The sequence below is a fragment of the Hemiscyllium ocellatum genome, chromosome 15 (assembly GCF_020745735.1).
Source record: "Hemiscyllium ocellatum isolate sHemOce1 chromosome 15, sHemOce1.pat.X.cur, whole genome shotgun sequence".
NCBI classification, from domain to species: Eukaryota; Metazoa; Chordata; class Chondrichthyes; order Orectolobiformes; family Hemiscylliidae; genus Hemiscyllium; species Hemiscyllium ocellatum.
Window position 1 is genome coordinate 64,009,234 of NC_083415.1, and position 24,575 is coordinate 64,033,808.

Consider the following 24,575-nt stretch of genomic DNA (forward strand, 5'->3'; position numbering starts at 1 on the left):
TATGGAAGCAATTCCATATTTCCAGTTTACAGTCATAAGTGCAGTTACTAATAATTGAATGATTAAAATTGAAACCAGAATTGGAGAAGCACAAATATGAAAAGGTAAATACAAGACTGCAAGGTGCAAATAAAACTAGCTTCACTTGGATTTAGCCAAGAGGAGACCTAAGCATATTCAGTTCGAACTTATGTCTGTCAAATTACTTGCTGGATTGATTACAGAACTGTACAATTGGTTATTATTCCTAGAATTATTTACCGAAGATTAACAGAAAGCATTTTAAAATTCTAAATTTTATACGTTTTTCCTCAGAACATGTACAAGTTTCAGAGAAGAACAGTGAGAAATTAATTATGTGGAAATGGTTAAAAAGAACAGTCTTCATGTTTGAATTCTGTAAAAAATACTTCAATTTGATTATGTTTATCCACTCGCTTAAAAACAAAATTTTAATCTCAAATAAATAGGTTCAAAAACTTTAGGTCTGTCTGGTTCACTACATTTTATTCAATTCCTAAATATACATACCAAAAAAGGTTCAATTGGAATGAAAGCAGGGTTAAAAAGTAGTTGTGACTTTTAATAGCTAACTATGTCACCATATCAAACTAAATCCAAAATTTTGACTGCATGTAGCTATTGGGAAATACAAATGTATTTGAAAATAATTCTTGGCCAAGTGATCCAAATAAGGCAGAAGTGGAGTTGAGAAATCCTGCATCATTGTTTTGTTCTTCCTCTGGGAGAATGCAACTGCTTTGAATTCCAGTAGGGCACGGAAAACTTGCAATCTAGTTAATTTACAAAAATCAAAATGCTATGGAGTTACACAATTAAATAACGTTACAGATGTGGATACCAGTGATATACTGCAAAGGAAATTTGCTAATGCAATCTCTAAAATTCTCCTGGTCTCCAGAAAATTTGAAACTGCTTTTCTCTACAACACTTCATTTGAAAAGTAACTTCCTTTACTATTTTTCAACTGAGTATAATATGCAATTTATAATGCTAATATAATCATTGATTTTTGACACTCTGATATAGATTCATGAGCCTTTCAAGTCATAATTTATGACACCATTCTTTTGCTAACTACTGCTCGCAGCTATTCCACCTCCAGTCTCATTTTTCACTCACTCTCCTTAGTTTAGCAGCAATTTTAACAGATCAAATTATGATATTCATAAGAGTTAAATACACAAATTCTGCTAATTTTAAGTGTGTGAATAATTCTCAGTTTTATTCCCAACCGTGACAGACTGCTTACCCCAGGTGCTCCTGTTGTTGTCTTCCGATCTCTGGACCACCTAGGACATTCACTGCTCTTCAAGAGATGCCCAACGTTGTTCTTCAATTGGCTGTCATGCTGTGTAGAACTTATCCCACTGTCCTGCAGCTAATCCCACAATCCTCAAAGACATAGCCTTCACTAATGTGCAAAGCTCACTAGGAATATACAGGTGCGAGACATTTTTGTAGAGGTTAGGGTGGCATAATGGTTAGCATTGCCGCCTCATAGCACCTGGGATCGATTCCAGCCTCGGTTGATGATCTGTGGGGAGTTTGCACATTCTCCCTGGGTTTCCTCTGGGCGCTCTAGTTTCCTCCCACGGTCTAAAGGTGTGCTAGCTAAGTCATAGAATCATAGGGCATGGAAATAGGCTCTTCTGTCCAACTAGCCCACGTCCACCATGTTCCCAAACTAAACAGTCCCACTTGCATGCATTTGGCCCATATCCCTCCAAACCTTTCGTATACATGTGTTTATCCAAATGTCTTTTACATGTTGTAATTGTACCTGCATCCATTTCTTCCGGCATTCCACACATTAACCATATTGTATAAACAAACTGCCCCTCATGACCATCTCAAACTTTCTCCTCACACCTTAAAAATATGCCCTCTAGTTTTGAACTTCCCATCCTTGGGAAAAGACCCTAATATGCTCAACCACATGTGCATAACAATTTCAAGGGATTGTGTTTTTAAATAAGTTGGCTACATGATAAGAAAATAAAGGAGGGAATTCTGTTCGGAACCATCCTTGTGCTTTGAATTGTCAAATGGCAATTAGGAATCACATGAAAAGATTCCCAGTTGCATGTTACATTTTAGAGTGCTCTCACCGATCATTTTGAGGTTTTTAGTGAGTGCATTAAAAAAAATTACTTAGTTGCTAACACGAGTACTGTAATATCATCTATTTTTCTGATAAAGTTAAAATCAATATACAAGTGTGCAGCTTCCTGTGACAAACATCCAAAGTTTCCACGACACTGTAGTGGATGCATAAATGTAATGACATTTCCACCACCTCTTGTAGACAGGTTTACTGGTAGGTGTCTTTTCCCTAGGATAGAGGATTTCGAGACAAGCGGACACATTTTTAAAGTGAGAGGGAAGAGATTTAAAAAAGATAATGAATTTCTTGAGGAAGTGGTGAATGTGGGCACAATTACAACATTTACAAGATATTTGGATGAAGAGGAAAGGTTTGGGGGAATATGAGCCAGGAGCAGGCAGGTGGACCTAGTTTACTTTGGGATTACGTTCAGCATGGATTGATTGGACATAACGGTCTATTTCTGTGTTGTATGACTATGACTCTTAATTAATTAATTGAACTGAACATGGATACCATATATCACCTTACCTGTGTCTGACGACTCAAGGTCAAAATGCATTATGCAATAAAATTGTTATAACGAAATTCAGCCTTAGGCTTCTGAAGTCAGGCTGTGCTCATTCGTCTGCAGCTTTGTGAAGATCAGTACGAACTGTTGACAAGAGCAGGATTGCTGCTTCATTTTTTAAAAAGATGAATAACATCCATTTGTGTGCAGCGCAGCATATGACTACTGTAGTTTTTCCAATAACAGATAGCTAATCATTACAACAGAAGAATGAAACTAAAAATTCCTTTAACTCTTTCTGATGTTGCATTATATCATCCCATTGATTTTCAGGCGCCAAACCCATCTATTATGTTACTAGTACTAAATAACATTTAAATATACATACAAAAACTAACCACGCACACGTGCATTTGAAATAATACATCTGTGCACACTTTATCCTATTATAAATTTCTACACTTAGTTATAACCCACGGCCTCATCATGCTGTATGTTACACAAACTAGACCCCTCATACCACACCATGGACAGAAGACCATCTTTGGTGGGCCAGGGGAGTTTGCAGTTAGAATTGCTGTGTGTATGTTTACATATCTTGTTTTCCCCAGTTACCATACCATGAAAATTTGTTCCATCAATCCCACAAAGGTCAGACCAATAAATTTCTTTAGGGCATGGTGCAGTGGTGCCTTGGTAACCAGAAATCCTCTTCAGCAGCCAAAGTTGTTTCTAGTAGCCAGATCAATTTCAGTTGTCAGTGGAGTTCTAATGCTCTTTAGGTGAATATTTATCCTCCCTACATAAAATGTGTAACAACATTTTCGTTTCTATATTTAAAAATTTAATAAATCATTTCACTACCACCTAAAAATTAATTTCCACTTGATGTAATTTGCATTGACCATGCACCAGGCTTCATACTAACCTGCTGGTTGGCAATTTCATCTTATGATAAATCTGAAGCCAGCTGTTAACTATGTCTATTCCCTTGCATCATCCTGAAAAAAACTCTGCAAATGACTTGCTTGGGCGATGAGAAGTTGTGCTCAGCTCAGCTTCTGTTCATTCTCTGCATTCAACAATTATTATTGCTATTTGATGAACATATGACTATTAAAGAAAAACTACTGAAAGTACTGCTGCAATCACTTTGTCAAGTTTTTAAAACTTAAAATGTATTTCAATACACTAGAACTTTAAGTGCAAAACCATCTGGCCTGGTCCAAAAGTTCTTGAAGGCTAAGTATCAGACTGCATCTAATGTGTTGGTTAACCAAAACACCAAAGAAACAGAATAAAATTCTCCACAAAATTTACATATTTGAAACTCTACTCTGATTTCTAAGATTTCTGAGAAGATACTAATTATAGATCTTTTACTCCTTTAAAATGAGGTGAAAAAAAATAAATCAGATGGTATTAAACAATGTTGCCTTCATATAACTCCTGCCATCTGCTAGGAGTGGCACTTTCATAGGGATCAGTTGGCTGATTTCCTACTTCCTGTTGTATTGTTTCAGTGGTTGCGAGGAGAATTGAATATAAAAGTAGAGTTTATTTTTCAATTATACATGGTAATTGTGAGATCAAATCAGGCAGACTGTGAATAGTACTAGTCTCCTTTTTAAAGGAAGAATGTAATTCATCAGAGACAGCTCAGAGAAAATTTATGAAATTAACTTGAAATTGATAGGTTGTCTTCTGAAGGAAGACTGGACAAGCTAGACTTATATCTGGAGCTTACAAGAGTCAAGAGATTTTTGAAATGTACAAGATCTTACAGGAAACCTTACAAGGAGTACAATGAAAGGATGCTTCATGTGGTTCCCAATGTGTAAATCTAGAACCACAGGGTATTGTCTTTTAAAAAAAAAGGGTCACACATTAAGACAGCTGAAGAGAAGGTTTTCCTCAGAGGGTTACGGTTCTTTGGCACACTTTCATCAAAATGCAGTGGACACAGAGTCTTTGAATACCTTTAAGGCAGAGGCAGACAGATTCCGATCAGCAAATGGGTAAAAGGCAACTGAGGGGATGTGGGAAGTTGGAGTAGTCAGATCAGTAATGATCTTTCCAAATGGCAGGGTTAGCTCAAACAGCCTACTCCTAACCCATCATATTCATGTCTTTTAATTAGGTATTAGCACATTTTGCAGTTTCAGTTAGTGAAGAGGAGCAATGCTCAAGTTAGGGAAAGAACAGATCAATATAAAATGAAGGCAACAAGCCCATAATAAGAAATAAGGAATGCATTCAGATCACCCAAATTTGTCAATTCTTCAAAGCTATAGAAACAACTAAGTCATGTTAGATTGAAATAACAACAGAAAATGCTGGAAATGTTAAACAGATCAGGTATTGTGTGTGGTGGCAGAAACAGAATTAATGTTTCAGGTCAATAACTTTACATCATAATCGATCAGTTGTAACAAAAGGGCACATATTTGAAATGTTAACTGTTTCTTTCCACAGGTGATGCTTCATTCACCAAATATTTCCAACATTTTCTATCATTTTAGATTTCCTGCATCCATATTACTTTGCTTGTGTTCTAATTGGACAGTTTGTTTTTGTTGGGGGAAATGAAATAATGGAAAATAAACCAAATGTTGAAAATTACTGGATGATACATACACGATCTGTAAAAAACTGAAGTGGACATCAGAGTCTTTTCAGGTTTTACAGCGTTGTAATTATGATCAATCGTCCAAGTCCCTGCAATATTGCTTGACACAGTTTCTTTTTGTGGCGGCACGGGGCTCTTATGGACCAATACCACCAATTTTTTATTCGGAAATTCTTTCGCATTAAATTCTTCAGCTTTGATTGGACCCAATGTTAGAGGTTTCGAACTTGCCTGTAACAAAATATTTTAAGACAGAAAATAAGTCACAGCACAAATTCTTGTCACACTATTATTCATTTTATGACTCTTCTTGCCCTCTTAATTAAATATCAATCATGAAATCTTTTTCTTTCTCATTGTTTCCAAGTATTTTAATGTCATGATAATTTTTAACACAAGTACACAGTCCAAACTCTGGGAATATCTGAGAAGTGCAACATCAAGATTGCAAATTTAGTGTTTAGTATCACTCTCTCACTTGTATGTCCAACAACTAGTCTACACCATGGGACAAAAAAGAAACTTCATTTCAGTTTTAAAGACTTATTCAATGTTCAGGCAGAAAACTCAAGCCTCTGGTGTTGATCTATGTTTTTCTCATTTTACAACCAATAAATCTATAAAAGACATCAACCATAAAATGCTGGAGCAGAAGTAGACCAGTCAGCCTCTTAAGTATGCTCTATCGTTCAACAAGATCATAGCTAATCTAAGAACTCTCAACTCTATTTTCATGTCTTTTTCCCACAACTCTTGATTCCCTTATTGATTAAAACCCTACCCCAGCTTTGAATATACTTAATGACCCAGAACTCAACAGCCGAAGATAAAGAATTCCATTTCACTACCCTCAGAAAAATCTTCCTCACCTGTCTTAAATAGGTGGCACCATACTCTGAGGTTATGCCCGCTGATCCTGACTCTCCCATAAGGAAAAACAACCTTTCTGCATCTATCCTGTCAAGCCCTCAAAGAACATTACATGTTTCAATAAAATCTCACCCCATTCCCCTAAATTCCAATGTTTACAAGCCCAGCTTACTTAACATATCCTCATAAGAAAATATCTGCATTCCCAGCATTAACCAAGTGAACCTTCAACCTTGTTGAAAATTATTTTCAAGTTTGCTTTGCTTAAAGGTCCTTTCTCTATCCTCAATTGTTTATTTTTGCATTATGCATGGAGTTAGCTTGTGGTACGATGAACAGCACAGAGATACAGTGGCTCAAGACGACAGCTGACCACCATCTTCTCAAGGACAACCAGGGCTGGGTAATAAATGTTGGCTCAGCCAATGTCCAAACTCCATATGTGAATTAATAAAGAAACTCTTTCACTGGTCTCCTCACCCTCTATTGCTGAGATCGTTTTGTCCTTTGTACAGTTCTGCACCATTTCACAGAAAGTCTTATATCATCCATCAGCCGAGGAAACATGTTGAAAGTCAACTGACCCTTCAGGTCTGATCATCTCAATTTTGAACATTTTCTTGAACAAACCAAAGCTGAAATGCCCATCATACAGGCATCAGCTACATCCTCGCTGTTGATCGACTGTATACATACTTCTAGGATTTCTAGTTTAACTTATAACTTTGTTCTTTGTCAAGACCCAAAACCCAAAAATGTTTGATTATGGATGGACTAGGCTTTCTCAGCGCAGTGTGTTTTCATTACAAAACCACTATTTGCATTATATGAAGGTAAATTTTCAGACTATGGGACTAGTGCATGAACCAACTGATTTTAGAAGGAGACGTCAGCAATTTTGCATAATTAAGATAGAACGCAGCAAGGAACAGCTTGCTTGGATGGAAATAAGTTTTAGCTGGAGTTGTTGACTACAGACTTTGGTGGCAATTGTTCATTCTTTCCTCTTTGTACCATAAAGCTTTCAATATTTAAGGGATATTCTCCACAGGAGCACGTGGAAGTAAATTTATCATGTCCAATATTTCCAGATATACTGAGTACCTAAGATCAGGTACTCAGAGGAATTTGGTATTTGTTTTCCTCAGTGGCATAATTGTAAGAATGGCCATAAGGAAATTGAAAATGTATGGAAGATAAGACTATGCAAAGTGTATTCCCTTATACAGCACGAAAAACAAATCAAAGAGGGGGAAAAAAATAAGTTAAATTAGAATACTAGAACTTAAAAAAAACTTAAGTATATTGGCAAGTTACTTTCATACACTTGCATAGCTGCATTATTTGCACTTTGAATATATTTTCCACATTATTCGAACTCTTGCTATCCAAATTCTAAAACAAAACTGATATAAAACTGAAGTTTGCTTTAATATATATTATGCACTTTGTCATTTTTAAATTCTTAATGGCTACCCCACTTAAAACCGCAAGTGCTTTTGTAATATTTATGACATGGTAAATGTAGCTTATTTAGTTGAATGCTGACTTCCTAGGTCACAGCACTATAGTAATGCTGAAAAACAAATCTTCTGTTGGAGATTTTCATCTTGCACTCATCAGGGAAATTCACAAAAACATAAAGCTTAAGTTTTCCCTTAAATTTAAACTCTTTGAGAGGAGCGCACTGTTTGGAAAGTGGACTCTGATTAGTAAAGTCATTGCCAAGGAGAATACATCAGTTAATGTCAGGCTTGTTTATACCATGCATGTATCCCTTATTGGTCCTTCACTGCACTGAGAAATAGGCAGTGAATGACCATCACCTATACAGGCACAGTGTACACACACTTTTTCTCATTGCAACAAACAAGGCCCTTTGGCTTTTATTAGAAGATATACAATCTGCAAGCTCAACTGACAATCCTAAACTTGGTGTCATTGCTGATGAGTTGTATTCACTGTATTTGCCACTCAGCATGACTGGACAACCTTACTCAAAAGGAAGCTAAAAAAAAATTTGCTAGGATTGTTTAACAGCAACTAGCTGCTGAATAATATAAACGATAGGGTTCATCCTCACAGCTCACTGCATCCACATATGGATGGATGGCTCAAGGCACACAAAAGTAATGTTCTTTTACAGGGAGAGGACTGCACTTGCTGGAGTTTAGAGTTGAGTGTGTGTTGCTGGAAAAGCACAGCAGGTCAGGCAGCATCAGAGGAGCAGGAAAATCGACGTTTTGGGTCAGAGCCCTTCATCAGAAAAGAGGTTGGGAAACTTGAGGGTGGAGAGAAGATGTTCTTTTACACCCTAGTGCATCTATGAACCAATCTGCAAAACAAGAAATGACCAAATGGTTGAGTGAATTGCTACAACCAGTTTGGAGCAAGTTTTCCTCGTACAGTGAAGGATTCACACAAAAGTTGTAAATTGATAGCAATGGAGTGTTCATGTGCTCATTTGAAATCACTAGCTTATTCATCAATGCACCATTCAAGGTAGCCATAGATGTCTGCAGTGCAGCACATATCACGGTATACGTAGACTTACCACCAACGTTCCCTTTGAACTATGTGGTTGCACAGCTGAGGGAAGGTGCCAATTGTGTTGCTCATCACCATTGAGAGAATCAGTATTCATTGAATTTATAAATTCAGTAGGGAGTATTTGTGCTCAGTTTGGACATCATGTACGCCAAAATAGATGCATATTGCCAGCGGATCCCCAATAAGGCCCAGCTCTCACAAACACCTTTGCAGGAATTCATGAGAACTCAATGAAGTGTCAAATAATCTCATACTCTGCATATTCCTGCGATGTAGATGATACACTTGCTATGTTTGAATCCACAGCTGCACGTTTCAATCAAAAGTGACTCAGCCAGATGTTCAAGGTGAGAATCAGACAGGATGTTCTTTAACACTGTTGACCGCAGAACTACCTTATCTGATCAGTCTACATATTACAAGTGTTCCAGACAATGCTTTGTAAATTAAAATTGTCAACAACCTTAAACTGGGCCCAAGCCATTTGTTCACTATGGGAGGTTAATGCTGAAAGTAGTGCTGAGCCAACCTATGGGATAAAGGTTATCCTGATCAGAACATTTACAGGTATCACCATGTAACAGGTACACTTATGAAGGGTCCTCAATCTGTAATTTTGATATTAAAAAGTGCTCAAGCTTTTACCAGGGTACAACAATTTGTCACTAAGTGGATGCTGCTCGCAAGCTAAGAAGATACTCTGCCGATCACACTAATGTGTAATGCCTGACATGAATTTCAATGCTGGTACAATGCCACGTATCTATCTGGTAGATATCATACAGTAAATTCCTTCAGCTGTTTGAAGCAAGGTACTAACGATATCCAGGCAGCAAACCTGGCAAGTGCCCAACTCGAGGTGTGATTCTACAACTGGACATGTTGAATGATCCTGAGTGAGAGTAATTATGTTGACAATCAATTAAGATTTTCAGTTGAGTTTGCAGCACAGCAGGCTAGAAAATATATTAATACACTGGGCCCTGTTCTTTGCGGGCAGAAAGAACATTTACATAAACTGCACCTATTTTAATACAACTGATGACATTCACTTGTTGGTTTAATGCTCAGGACAATGCTTGACCAGCAACCTGCCTGCTTTAAAATTTAAACAAGCCCGGTAGTTAGCTGACATTCATCCTTAACTGGCATATTCTCCATGGGAATGGCTTTACCAGAGACCACTTGCCAACAAGTCAGCATTCTCTTTTCATAATGTATAATGTTGGTTTTCTCCTTAAATCGGTATTCATACAATTGGTCAAAGGTTTTCATCTTGAACCCATCAGGACAGTTTAATTTATTTCATCAAGACTGTTCACAAAATGTAATTTTGTCTTAAAAAAACAAAATTTGATGTTAATATATCCAACTGGTTTACTTGTGAACATAAGATTTTCTCCAAGAAAGAAAATATATTAATTCAAACAAGTGTCCAGAAGATGCAGAAGCACCAATATTACTTTAGCAAGCATGACTATCATCCTTTTGCAATGGCTTCCTATTCCAGATTTGTTGATTACAAGATGAAGTACACACAAATCACAAGAACCTTGAAGCACAAAATTCAAATAGGCATACACAAGGAGTTACGCTTGGCTGTGAAATCCATGCTGCAACACAAACGAACTGCATTGTATGATAACTATTACCTCAAAAACTAGCTATGTGCAATATAATTAAAACTGAATCAAACTTCTCACCAAACATCCTTGGAGCCAATAATTTACGTTTTAGTGTTATACTTCACTAATAGTTTTAAGTTTCACTTTACCTCTGCAAGGGACTTGGATGAAGTCACCTTCTCAGTCTTTGATTTTCCTTTTGGCTTTTGTTTCTGATCCTTTGCTTGGTTGAGTGATTTCATAGTGGCTGCAGCGTGTTTCAGTATGCAGTCACTGCTACAGTACACAGAGTCAGTAGAGGCCAGGTTGGAACAGCCAGGCCCAATACATTTTGGTACTGCAGGAATTTCCACTGCCTAACAAAAACAACCCACATATCAATCATGTGTTTGTATATTACAACATATTCCAAACAACAAGCAGACACAATGACATAGTGCTACAAAGACTGTAATCTCAGGAAACATTAGAAAAATAACTGACACCTGTGGGGAGTTGGGCGTATGGGGGAAAGTGGAAGGAGAAAGACAGAGAAAGAGGACAGAGCAGGTGGAGAAAAAGATAGGAGGAGTTTAGGGTATAGACAGGTGGTTGGAGGATAAATTGTGTCTGAGATTAGTGGGTGTTCTTTGGCAAATTCTGTGACAACAGACAGGAAAATGGCAGCTTTACAGGAGGTACAGGACAAGGGGAGTTAGTAATGAGGATGGGAATATGGAGAGCAGTCAGGGGGCCTGAACAAGTAGGAAGGGCGTGGCAACAGTAGGTTGGGAATAGTTAGGATAAGAAAACAATGAGATGCTGCCCCTGTAGGCCCAAAGTGTTGGCTGGCCAAGTTCTTACACGGTTTTGATTTCACTTACAACATTTTAATAATCCCCGATGCCACATGATTTATTTTTGGACAGCACAGAAGGAAGGACCAGCTGAGTGATCAAGTTCAGCATGTCTCAGAGTGGTGAGAACACTGGGCAAAGAAAAACATAACACTTTCTTCCACTATAAAGGAAATGCCCCTAACTCCCTTGAAAAAAACCAAATGCAATCTTGAGGAGTGCCAACACATATAGCCTATTTAAACAGTCTCTCCAAATGACACTGATGAACTTATGAAAAGTGAAACCAAAGTTATTAGCACTTAGTGCAATGTAAACTTGAAAATCACCCCATGTCACACTTTCCTGCTTTCAATCGGACATACATTAGTGGCAATGGAGTTGGGCCAGTGGCTGTGATGAAGGGACTCCCTGCTTGACTTAGCGACTTTCGTTATTTTTTTGAAAGCCTGCTCATACCAGCTTGGTCCATCGATGGTATGTTTTTTCAAAGGGATTAAAGTGTAATATAAAACCTTCAATTCCAATTGAAGCTAAACAGTTCAAGTAATGTAAATAGCATTAAATAGCTGCTCCTCGGATGCTGCCTGAACTGCTGTGCTCTTCCAGCACCACTAATCCAAAAAAAGCATTATATAGAGTCAGAGATGTACAGCATGGAAACAGATCCTTCGGTCCAACCCGTCCATGCCAACCAGATATCCCAACCCAATCTAGTCCCACCTGCCAGCACCCGGCCCATATCCCACCAAACCCTTCCTATTCATATACCCATCCAAATGCCTCTTAAATGTTGCAATTGTACCAGCCTCCACCACATCCTCTGGCAGCTCATTCTGTACACGTACCACACTCTGCATGAAAAAGTTGCCCCTTGGGTCTGTTTTATATCTTTCCCCTCTCACCCTAAACCTATGCCCTCTAGTTCTGGACTCGCTAACCTCAGGGAAAAGACTTTGTCTATTTATCCTATCCATGCCCCTCAATTTTGTAAACCTCTATAAGGTCACCCCTCAGCCTCTGACGCTCCAGGGAAAACAGCCACAGCCTGTTCAGCTTCTCCCTGTACCTCAGATCCTCCAATCCTGGCAACGCCCTTGTAAATCTTTTCTGAACCCTTTCAAGTTTCACAACATCTTTCTGACAGGAAGGAGACCAGAATTGCAAGCAATATTCCAACAGCGGCCTAACCAATCGCAACATGACCTCCCAACTCCTGCACTCAATACTCTGACCAATAAAGGAAAGCATACCAAATGGTAAAAAATGAGGTCTGCAGATGCTGGAGATCACAGCTGAAAATGTGTTGCTGGTTAAAGCACAGCAGGTTAGGCAGCATCCAAGGAATAGGAAATTTGACGTTTCGGGCATAAGCCCTTCATCAGGAATGAGGAGAGTGTGCCAAGCAGGCTAAGATAAAAGGTAGGGAGGAGGGACTTGGGGGAGGGGCGATGGAGATGTGATAGGTGGAAGGAGGTCAAGGTGAGGGTGATAGGCCAGAGTGGGGTGGGGGCGGAGAGGTCAGGAAGAAGATTGCAGGTTAGGAAGGCGGTGCTGAGTTGAGGGAACCGACTGAGACAAGGTGGGGGGAGGGGAAATGAGGAAACTGGAGAAATCGGAGTTCATTCCTTGTGGTTGGAGGGTTCCCAGGCAGAAGATGAGGCGCTCCTCCTCCAGCTGTCGTGTTGTTATGTTCTGCCGGTGGAGGAGTCCAAGGACCTGCATGTCCTCGGTGGAGTGGGAGGGAGAGTTAAAGTGTTGAGCCACGGGGTGGTTGGGTTGGTTGGTCCGGGTGTCCCAGAGGTGTTCTCTGAAGCGTTCCGCAAATGCCTTCTTCACTCTCCTATCTACCTGAGACTCCACTTTCAAGGAGCTATGAACCTGCACTCCAAGATCTCTTTGTTCTGCAACACTCCCTAGGACCTTACTATTAAGTGTATAAGTCCTGCTAAGATTTGCTTTCCCAAAATGCAGCACCTCGCATTTATCGGAATTAAACTCCATCTGCCACTTCTCAGCCCATTGGCCCATCTGGTCAAGATCCTGTTGTAATCTGAGGTAACCTTCTTCGCTGTGCATTATACCTCCAATTTTGGTGTCACTCTGCAAACTTACTAACTGTACCTCTTATGCTCGCATCCAAATCATTTATGTAAATGATGAAAAGTAGAGGGCCCAGCACCGATCCTTGTGGCACTCCACTAGTCACAGGCCTCCAGTCTGAAAAACAACCCTCTACCACCACCCTCTGTCTTCTACCTTTGAGCCAGTTCTATATCCAAATGGCTAGTTCTCCCTGTATTCTATGAGATCTAAGCTTGCTAATCAGTCTCCCATGGGGAACCTTGTCGAACGCCTTACTGAAGTCCATATAGATCACATCTGCTGCTCTGCCCTCATCAACCTTCTTTGTTATTTCATCAAAAAACTCCAAGTTTGTGAGATATGATTTCCCACGCAGAAAGCCACGACGACTATCCCGAATCAGTCCTTGTCTTTCCAAATACAAGTATATCCTGTCCCTCAGGATTCCCTCCAACAACTTGCCCAGCACCGAGGTCAGGCTCACTGGTCTATAGATTCCTGGCTTGTCCTTACCACCCTTCTTAAACAGTGGCACCACGTTTGCCAACCTCCAGTCTTCCGGCACCTATATGTTTGAGTAAATATCTCTCTCAGCTCTACTATCTGTCAAAGTTAGTGTCAAACCCAGAATCAGGTCAATTAAATAATAATGAGATGCTGGAGAAACTCATCAGGTCTGACAGAATCTGTGTAAAGGAGAAGAGTTAATTCCAACTGTACTCAATAATCAAGGGGCAACAGAAGACAAATAAACACAATTGCTATCATGAGAAAAACATTCTAAGGAAAATAATGGGGCTAAAGTCCGATTCATTCCCTGGATCTGATGGGATACATCCTGGGATATTAAAAGTAGCAGTTACAAAGATAGTGGTAGCAAATTTCCAAGAGCCCCTAGGATTTGGAAAAGTTATAGAGGATTGGGAGACGGTCAACGTAACACTACTTAAAAAAGGGAAACAAAAAAAAATCCACAGGTAACTATAGTACAGTCAACCTAATATTACTCATCAAGAAAATGTTAATGCATTATTAAGGACATTTAGAAATACATATGATCAAGCAGAGACAACATGACTTCACAGAAAGGAAACCACATCTGACAGATTTATTTGAATTCCTTGAGGTGGCAAGCAAGACACAAATGACAAGCAGCAGATGTAATATATTTGAGCTTCCAGAAGACGTTTGATAATATATCACATATTAGACTACATAATAACAGACAATTGTGTTGAAGGTAGTATATTAGCATGGATAGATGAGTGGTTAACTAATAGAAGACAACTTTGGATCTGGGGGCATTTTCAGAGTGATAGCAAATAAAACTAGAGGGTCACAGAAATGAAGAAAATGAATGTAGTATCATGAATGATGCACTAATAGGTGGGCAGGCAAGTGGTGAGGGTGACGTAAAGAATCTGAAGAGGGATACAGACAGGTTAAGTGAACAGAAAATGCCAGATGGAATATAACGTGGAAAAATCTAATTTTACACACTGACAGGAAGAACAGAGAAGTCAAAAACTATCGATATGGATAGGAACTGTAGAAAACTACAACACAGGAATTTGGGAGTCCTCCTGCATAAGTCACAAAAAGTTGCATACAAATCAGCAGGTAAAAGGGAAAGCAAATGGAATGATGGCCTTTATTTCAATGGGAATAAGTACAAAAATAAGGAATTTGTGCTGAGACCATACAAAGACTTAATCAGACTATACTGAAATACTATGAACAATTTTGAGCCCCTTATTTAAGCAAAGATATACAGGCATTGAAGCCAGTCAACAAAAGGTTCAATGATCCTAGATATGGAAGTCCTGTTAATAAACGGAGAGGATGAGTAGGTTGGGCTTGTACTCTTTGGTGTTTCGAAGAATGAGACACAACTTTATTGAAACAATTTCTTAAATGGGTTGATAAAGTAGACACAGAGGCAGATCCGCCTTGTGGGAGAGTCTACAAACAGATGGGACATGGCTGTCACTTTAAAAAGGTTATTTTGTCCTTGGTTTCGTTTTTGAAGAGAGTTCATAAAGGTAGAGGTACTGAAGAAGCTAGTTTAACAATGGAAGGGGACTGGCCAGTTCTCCAAGGTCAGGTTCTTCTAGTTTGTTTTAACTGGAGCAGTCACAAGATGAGAGATTCCAGGCAAGTTGCAAGCTTCAGTCAAGAATTCCTATGAAATTCTTCTGAAATCTTTTTGGAAGTTATTCCGTCCTATCTGTAAGAATCTGTGTTTGAATTTACCTTTTTTGCCAAGGGAGTGTTTAAGGGATGTTACTGTATTGACACAATTAATTAGTTAAGTTGCCATATCAGGTTAGTTAAGTTTTCCAATACTTAAGTTATTCTAAATTCCGTTTTCTTTTGTTTGTGTTTCAACTACCCTATCAACCCACTTAAGAAATCTGTTTGTTTCAGTAAAATTTGTCACATTCTTCTACATTCCAACAATACAATCTCAACTCACTCAACCTCTCCTTATATTGACAGTATTTAAATAAATTGTGTTTTGCTTAAAGCCAAGTGGTTTGACCAGTTGAATCACACCTGGAACACCCAATTTCTTTAAAATAAGAAAAGGCTAGGGTCTAGGCTACCTTCTTAAAATATTTTATGGGGGTCTGGCCTGGTCCATAACAATCGGAGAAAAGGAGGTCACCCATTAAAACAGAGATGACCAGAAATTTCTTCTCTCAGGGGGTAAAGAAATAATGAAGAATCTCCATTCAAAGATGTGCACCGTGCATCCTTTTAGCAATTCATGCAGATCTGTCCTGGAATCACTGGATCAGACTGACTACTGGTAAAGGATTTGTAAAACTCTGCAAAAATTGAGGCAAGTGCCAAGAGATGGTCACACTAAGGTACTATGCAACAAAACAGGGCTTCAGGAACCTAATGGAAGCAACAGGTAAGAACTGTAATTTCAAGTAGTGTGCAATATTTGACAAATATAAAAGCTAAATGTTTCTCAAATTGTCTACAAAAAGTGTGTTTAAGGATAGCATTTTTTTTTCCCAGTTACATTTATGTCAAGAAACAGGCGACACTGACATTGGGATGTCACCAGATTGGCAATCCAGAAGCAGAGGCTAATGCAATGGGATCTTGGGTTAAATCTCACCACAGCAGCTGGTTAAGTTGAAATACAATACATCTAGAATATAAATCCATCAAATGGTCAATGATAATTGGGAAGACCCAACTGTGCACTTGTGTCTTTTACGGAAAGAAATATGCCATCCTTATGTGTACCGAAATGAGACTCCAAACCCACAGCAATGTGTTTGTCTCTTAACTGTGCTCTGAAATGGCCTAGCAAGCCACTCAGTTCAAGGGCAACTAGGGAGGGTGACAACTGTCAACAAACCTAAGTCCCACAAAAGAAGAGGAGAAAGCCGAAAAAGTGATGCAGTATCAACTGGAAGTCAAAATTCTTGAAAAATGATAGGTGGACGGGCCTTTGTGAAGTAAGTAAAACAACATACAAACTCCTGTTGCAATGGAACGAGGTGTACACTTCATTAGAGGTGAAGCAATATTTGCAGAATAAAATGTCCAGATTGTAAAACACATAAATGCATATAAACAATTTTAAAACAGCATACCGGCTTAAATATTTTAATTTTCTTCTTGCCACTTGGATTGACTGCTTTCTCAATCCTGCCTTTTATTCCTTGATCAGTAGGAGCGTTTCCCTCTCGCTTCTCGACTGTTGAGCTGGGGTCATCATTGCTCGCCAGCACTGGTTTACTTTCCTGTTGACCAGATTTCATTACTGTGGTTCCTGAACCTTTGCCTGAAGATGGACTACAATCAGGGCAGATGTAATCTTCCCCATTGCGTTCCAGTAAGCGTCCTCTTGCCATTGTAATTCCCACACAGTCACCATGGAACCATTCTTCACAGCGATCGCAGCAAATCATAAATCTGCCAAGAAATTCAAAATAAGCACACTACACATCCACAATACTGCATGAATGAGAAACCATTTCAGGCATGGATAAAACATACCAAGTAAATAAACTAATTTTGCAAATATGATAAATTACTTGTAATTTAAATTCTACAGCATTCCACTGTGAGAAACTTTGAACAGCATTACCAAAATGAATTGTTTAAAAATGCTAGCATGCTTTGGGAAATGTTAAAGCAACAGTACATAGTCTAAAAAAAAACTTTTCAACCTGTAAAGCCTACTGAGAAAAAAGTAAAAAGACCTGAACGGATTTCTTTGCAGAACTAACTCTCTACAAGTTTATACGATTTGCTGGACTGACAACTTCTCACCAACTAAAATGGAACTATTAATAAGAATACTTCAGATAGGTTTGAATAGATATTTCTTATAGACAAAATTCGGAGATGCCAGTGTTGGACAGGGGTGTACAAAGTTAAAAATTACACGACACCAGGTTAATTGGAAGCATTAGCTTTCGGAGCGCCGCTCCTTCATCAGGGGGTTATCAAATCAGTGAAGCCTTCTTGCAGCTTTATTGCCAAAAACAAATCATGCAGTAATTGATCTTTTACTTTAAAACCAACATTTAAATATTCCCCCAGTTCCAATAAAGCATCCTCAGTAGTCAATTCTCAACTCATCTCTTCTGCCTAGATACAATGTGTGAGCAGAAAGATCTGAATCAGGCCAGCTCTTTAGAACCAAAAAAGACTGGAAAACTGAAGATCTAAAACAACCTATATTATTTGTCATGTAAACTACTACAGTGTCAATAATTAGTGTATCTTTAGCTAGGTTCCTAGTTGACTAAACTATATTGCTTAAAGAAATTGCATTTTAGACAAAACATTTTCTCTTTGACTGACTTACTATTTCATTCTGAGCTGCAGTGTGATTCCTTCAACTCAATGTACAAAAGGAACTGTTACACAAATCTGAAAACAAGTTCAACGTTCACCAGCACATGGCATGCTTTTGTTAATTTTTAAACTGACTGATAAATAATTTCAAACAAAATTTAAAGAAAGGAAATAATAGATTTCAAAAGCTTTGTTCAGATTATTTTTATGTCACAAAGAGTTAGTAAGAGACAAAAACAGGCACAGAATCCCTTCAAACCTAGATAATGGTACATTTAACTGATCTAAACTTTTTTTTGCAGCATTCCACTTCCTACAATGAAAATACCTTCCTATGGGCTTTCGTGGGTAACAGAAAATTTGAAGCTGATCAGTTTACGTAAATGGCCTTTGTGAATTAAGTCTCCAATGGTTATTGCAGTAGAAAAGCACTTGGGTTCCCAGCCCTTGGCCAAAATCCTGAGTGGGTCCCAAACACCTCTCCTATTTCCTCCAAGTATCTAATTCTGCCCAATCTCCTTCGGAGGCAGTATGGTTGGGCATCAGTTAAGGTTCAGCACCATTCATGACCAATTGCAACATTTAAAAGGCATCTGGGTGGTTATATGAATAGGAAGGTTCGGAGGGAAATGGGCCAAGTGCTGGGAGGCGGGATTGGACTACGTTAGCATATCTGGTTGGCATGGACGAGTTGGACCAAAAGTGTCCGTTTCCATGCTGTACATTTCTATGACTCTATAATTGCACCACAGCATCCCATTCCAAACTACTGGCCCACGTCTCAAATTATCCTTCCCAAGCATCAAGTCTTGACTTAAGTGATTACTTGGTGAAAATATTTCAATATCTGTGAAGAGAGTATTGTGTCCTAAAATCATGAGGAAATCTCCGTTCAATGAAGAGACAATTTTTTTTGCAATATCATGCCCACAGACAACACATGCTTGAAAATTGTGGAATTGAGCCTTGAATTGAAATAATGTGGCATGGTGAAGCGCCCATTGCAACCTTGGTTTTAAACTTCAACTGATAAACAGTCCTACACGCAATTTTAAGTATCTTTTTCTTAAATAGGGTGCTCAAGCATAACAGAGGACTGCTACAACTGTGAGGCATAACCTTTCGGTGTTAAACTGGAATATCAAGTCAATCAGGTGGATATTAAAAAGTCTTATAACACTATTCTAGGTTCTCACAATGTCCTGCTCAACATTTAATCTCAACAGTCATGACATGCAGGACGAAAGAAGTTTGGCTCCAATCAAATCGTGTCTTGGTGACAATATTTGGAAAACTCTGTCCAATTCCGGTCTCCTTACCCAACGAAATTTACTTAGAATTGAGGGAGTGCAACAAACAAACCTGAGCTACATTCTCTGCACAGTTCAGAATAATGAGACAATCCCATTGAAATATTCACTGGAAATTCTTTCAGGGCTCACCTGGGTGGGTGCGGGAAGCATATTTCCCCAGAAGGGGGTTTCTAAACCAGGGGACGCAGGCTCAGAGCAAGACTCAAGTTATTTAGCATGAATTGTAGAGAAATTTCTTAATTTTTTTACTCAGTGGACAACAAATCTTTGAACTTATCTAGCCCAAAAGGCCATGGAAGCTCAGTCACTGGATATATTCAAGGCAGAGATCAGTAGATTTCTGGATTAAAAGATAGCAAGGAATAAAGGACAGTGCACAAAAAACAGATGATCAGTCATGACACAGGTGAATAGTGGAAAGGCTTTGAGTCAAATGACTTATTTCTGCTCCTTTCCTCAAATTATCTGATTATTTATATCACTACTGCAACTGGGAATGTGCATCATCTTCCTATGTAGTCACAAAATGACAATAAACATTAGACATCAGACTGGTGTTCAAAGTTTGAGTTAAGCGTTTAAGTTGCTTAACAACAGTATATGCATCAACTGCAATGAGACAAAGTAATACGTACACTGTATAGAATTGAATTGAAAAGATAAATGAAGCAGCAATTTATTAATGGGTATAAACTAGGCTGCTGCTTCAATGTTGATTATAATCTTACGTTTTGAATATGTGCAACTTTCCAAATCCAGGAACCTACCTGTTGTTATGTGGTTGCCTACATATACAATATAATTTATCTGGATCATTGTACTCATTGTCTGATTGATTGGTTGAACTTTCATCATCTTCTGACTCCGACTTAACATCTAATGGTGATTTTGATTCTTTGTCCTTTGAAGGAGGACCACTTTTAGTACTTTTCTTTACAGGAGTTATTATTTTCTTTTTAGCTTTTGCAGTGACTGTAGACTTTGATTCTTTTCTGGATTGATTTTCTTCAGTGCACATTTCCTGTCCTTTGAGTACATTCTGTGGTGAATCAGGCTGCTCTTGACCACGTTGCTTTCTCAACTGATTCTGTAGTTCCTTCAGTGTAAGTTCATCACTGTCACTGTTGGTGCTGCTATCTTCAGAGTTAGCCATCTCATTTGTTCTTCCAAATACACTGGCAGAGCCCTTGTCCAAGGCCATGTCTAGAGATCCAACGCCCTTTTCATCTACATCTGCACTACCATCAGAGCCAGTTCCTGCCTCAGAAGTTGCATTGGGTCCACATTCACCATCATCAAGGCCTGACATTTTGCGATAGCGCTTCTGAGCTGCTGAAATAAATTCCTGAACTCTGGCAGATCTCTGAGTCTGTCGCCTGCTCCTTCTCAATAAGGGCGTTAAATGGTCCGAGTTCTCACTCAGAGCTGTGTCAGAGTTCTCTGCATCCATAGCATTCTCACGTTTTGCAATAGTTGTCTGACGGAATCCCCAAGTCTTTTTAAATTCCTTACTGCTTGGGTGGATGATTCTTGCAGGTTGGTCTTTGTTCTCATCTTTACTCTCCAGCACAGCTACTGTAAAAACGCAAATAAACACAGGAAGAAATCACATTATAGCTAATCAAATATGACTTTACAAACCAAATTATACAGTATCATCCTTAAACTTCAAAATAGAAATGGATCTCATTTGCTTCTCTCAGGACAAGTAACATGACGATGGGGAGTAAGAATCTTCAGAAGCCTGTAAATGAATAGCATACAGTGAGAGATGGTGAACAATGGAGCTTTGCAAGATTACACTCAAGGATAAATCTATGGTGTCTGAAGGGCAAAGTACAAGAGAACTGAAATACCTTTTTAGAGAGAACAACTGCAGCATGTTTTTCTTTGAAAATTTAATTCTGAATTATAAGCATCACTGCTAAGGTAAACAGTTGCTTCTCCATTCCTAGGTGTCTGGTTGACTGATTGGTTGAGGAGACAGTTAAGAATCAACCACAATGATGACACAGATTGAAGTCATAAGATGGCTGATCAATAAGGACTTGAAGTTAACTCCATTAAAGCATTAACAAAGCAGTTCGGGAATTTTTCAGACAACTCAATGGTTCCTTGGTCATTTTTAGGGAGGTTGGTCCAGCCTCTATTACTGTAGTACTACTAGCCCAGTAACATAACTGTAAATCAGTGTTTTTAAATAGTAGAAAGTTGAGAAGGTGCATTATATATGTACATATTTATATATAAAAATATAATCTGACTTCCAAGATTTATGCTGTAGTTAGTAAATATGGCTGGGAACAAACTGACAACAGCATAATGATTTTGTTACTGGACTAGTTATCTAGACCAATGCCCCACCAGAAATCCGAATTACTGCATCTGGAGCAAAATCAGAATTGAATGGCAGCCATTTGGCCTACCATGTTTTTGCGAGTCCTCTTCATGAGCAACTGAGCCAGTTTCACTCTGAGCCCTTACTGTATCACCACTGAATTCTTCTCATTTTAGGTATATATGGAACATCTTTATGAAAGCCATGACTGAACCCAGCCTGACCACGTTCTCAGGCAGTTCATTCAAGATCCAAACCACTCATGCATAAAAAGCTTTTTCTATTGCTTTCTGTCTTCAGTGTTAAATGATCCTCAGTCCATGCTAATCCATTATCCCTCATACTATGAGCTCCTACTGTCACCTTTAATGTAGCATTTTATTCAGTAACGCCTAACAACATACAATGGCAGGGACACTATTATATAGAACACAGGTTATTAATAATGAAGTTAACTTAGAATTTATTTAAAGCAAGGCGAGATAAGATAATACCAAAGAAATGGGAAAACACTGTCAGGATCCATCTAAGGATTCAGAGAGTTAACAGGAATAAGTAATGGAGGATTGAGAAATATGTCTGGATTCTATTGATTATGGACACCTGCAAGAGGACAAACAACTATTTCAAGAATTAACATAGATATTAAACTGTAATTATCTGTTTGCGTTAATTTCAAGTGAGTTAGAATACAACAGGAGAAATGTACTACTGAGGCTGTATAAGGCTCTGGTAAGAACACATTTGGAATATTGCCAGCAGTTTTGGGCTGCGATTTAAGCAAGGACGTGCTGGCACTGGAGGGGGAGCAGAGGAAGTTTACAAGAATGATCTTGAGAATAAAGAGCTTGCCAAATGAGGAGCAGTTAAGGACTCTGGGTCTATGCACGAGTTTAGGAGGGGAGATCTGATTGAAACTAATAGAATACTGAGAATGGAATGGATAAGATGCTTCCACTAGGAGACACCAGGACCTGAGGGCACAGCCTCAGAGTGAAGGGACAACTCTTTAAAACTGAGATGAGGAGGGATTTCTTCAGCTAGCGGGTGGTTAGCCTAAGGAGATCATTGCCGCAGAGGGTTGTGTAGACCAAGCCATTCAATGTATTTAAGACAGATAGATAGGTTCTTGATTAGTTAAGGGATCGAGGGTTAGGTGGAGAAAGCAGGAAAATGAGGCTGAGAAACATATCAGCCATAATTAAAATGCGGAGTAAACTTGATGGGCCGAATGGACTAATTCTGTTCCTGCCCTATGGCTTTTGGGAAAATCTCTGAAATCATCAAAAGATGACAGATTTTCTTAAAGGTAAATGTGAAGAATAAGAATTAACAGCAATAAACAGATTTCAGAAGGAACATTGTGCTCCACAAACGCGGCAGCCTTCTTTGAGGCAATGACTGACATAATGGAACAAACTTAGTGAATTAGATGCTAATGAATTGTGAGAAAATATCTGACAATATTACACAGCAAGCCACTGAAGAAGATTATATGATTTGGAACTGGATCAATTAAAAACAGGTTAGAAGAGAGCAAAATGTATGGAGGTGTATTTCACATTGCCACTCACTTCCAACCAATGTCCTATAATGCTTGCTCTGTAACTACTTCTGTTTAACATGTACATCAATTTGTTCATAATGGCGAGAAGGTAGCAATGTGCAAACTAAACGACAAAAGAAATTACAAATAAATCTGATGACTAAACGCAGCTTCAGAGTAATATTGATAAGTTGGTGAAATGGGTTTAAAAAATGCAAGCAATGGAATTTATTCGTGCTTTATGTCAGAATTTTGACCGAGCAAAAGTGAAAGAATTGTGATTCAGTGCCATGCCAGGATGGTGTGCAACACGGAGAGGGATTTGCAAGCAGTTGAGATCCCATTCACCTGCTGCCCTTGATCCTCTAGGTTGCAGATGTCATATTCAGAAGGTGCCATTAAAAGAGCCTGAGTAATTACTGGGTTATATCTTATTGCCTCACTGTTGCCACTTTGCGATGGTTAATAGTTGGTGTATACATTCTAAGTAGTGGACTGGGTGCCAACCAAATGGTCGCTTTGTCCTGGATAATGTTGAGCTTTGAATATTGTTGGAGTTGCAATCACCCAAAAACGTGGAGAGAATTCCATCACCGCATAACTTATACCTTGCTGATATTGAGGAAACAGGTGGTGAGTTACTTGCTGCAGAAGTCCTAACCTCTGGCCTGCTCTTGTAGTATTTATAATGGTTGGTCCAGATTGGTTTCTGGTCAGTAGCAACTCTTGGGATATTGATTGTGGGCAATTCAACAATTGGAACACCACTGAGAATCCTTTGGCAAGGGTTAGATTCTCTTCTTGGAGATAGTCATTGCCTAGCATAATGCTTTTACCACAGATCCACCCATGCATGGATATTGTCCAGGTCTTGCTACATATGAATGTGTACTGCTTCAGCATTTCTGAAAACATGTGAAACATCCCTACTTCTTGCTTCATGATGGAGGGAAAGTCATTGATAAAACAATTCAAAATGATTGGGCCTAACACACTCCTTCCCCAATGGAAAGATAAACTTGCTTTTGAAAAGGTAAATTACGATTCATATTAGTTCCTGTGACAAGAGAACCAATTTACGGAAAGAACAACTAGAATAGGCCTACATCCTCTGTAGATCAGAGGATGAATAAAGAAGTGACCTCATTGAGGTGCACGATCCAGAACTAAGGATCAATGTCTCAGGATTGGAGGTTGACCATTTAAGGGTGAGATGAGGACAAGCTTGTCAAAAGGTTGAGTGTTTTTGGAATTTTTTTTATCCCAGATGTCTATAGATGTTCTTTTTTGAGTATATTCAACACCAAGATCCAT

At 38.8% G+C, this 24,575-nt stretch overlaps 1 protein-coding gene across 1 annotated transcript in view; it reads right to left on the minus strand.

Moving 5' to 3' along the window:
* LOC132823015 (death-inducer obliterator 1-like) overlaps positions 1–24,575 on the minus strand; it is a 142,429-nt gene that overhangs the window by 67,938 nt on the left and 49,916 nt on the right. Inside the window, exons 4-7 of the mRNA XM_060836546.1 lie at positions 20,145–20,952; positions 16,852–17,173; positions 10,463–10,669; positions 5,277–5,499 (exon numbers count right to left, since the gene is read on the minus strand). Of these exons, the coding sequence (XP_060692529.1) occupies positions 5,277–5,499; positions 10,463–10,669; positions 16,852–17,173; positions 20,145–20,952 (1,560 nt within the window). The remainder of the gene's footprint in view (positions 1–5,276; positions 5,500–10,462; positions 10,670–16,851; positions 17,174–20,144; positions 20,953–24,575) is intronic.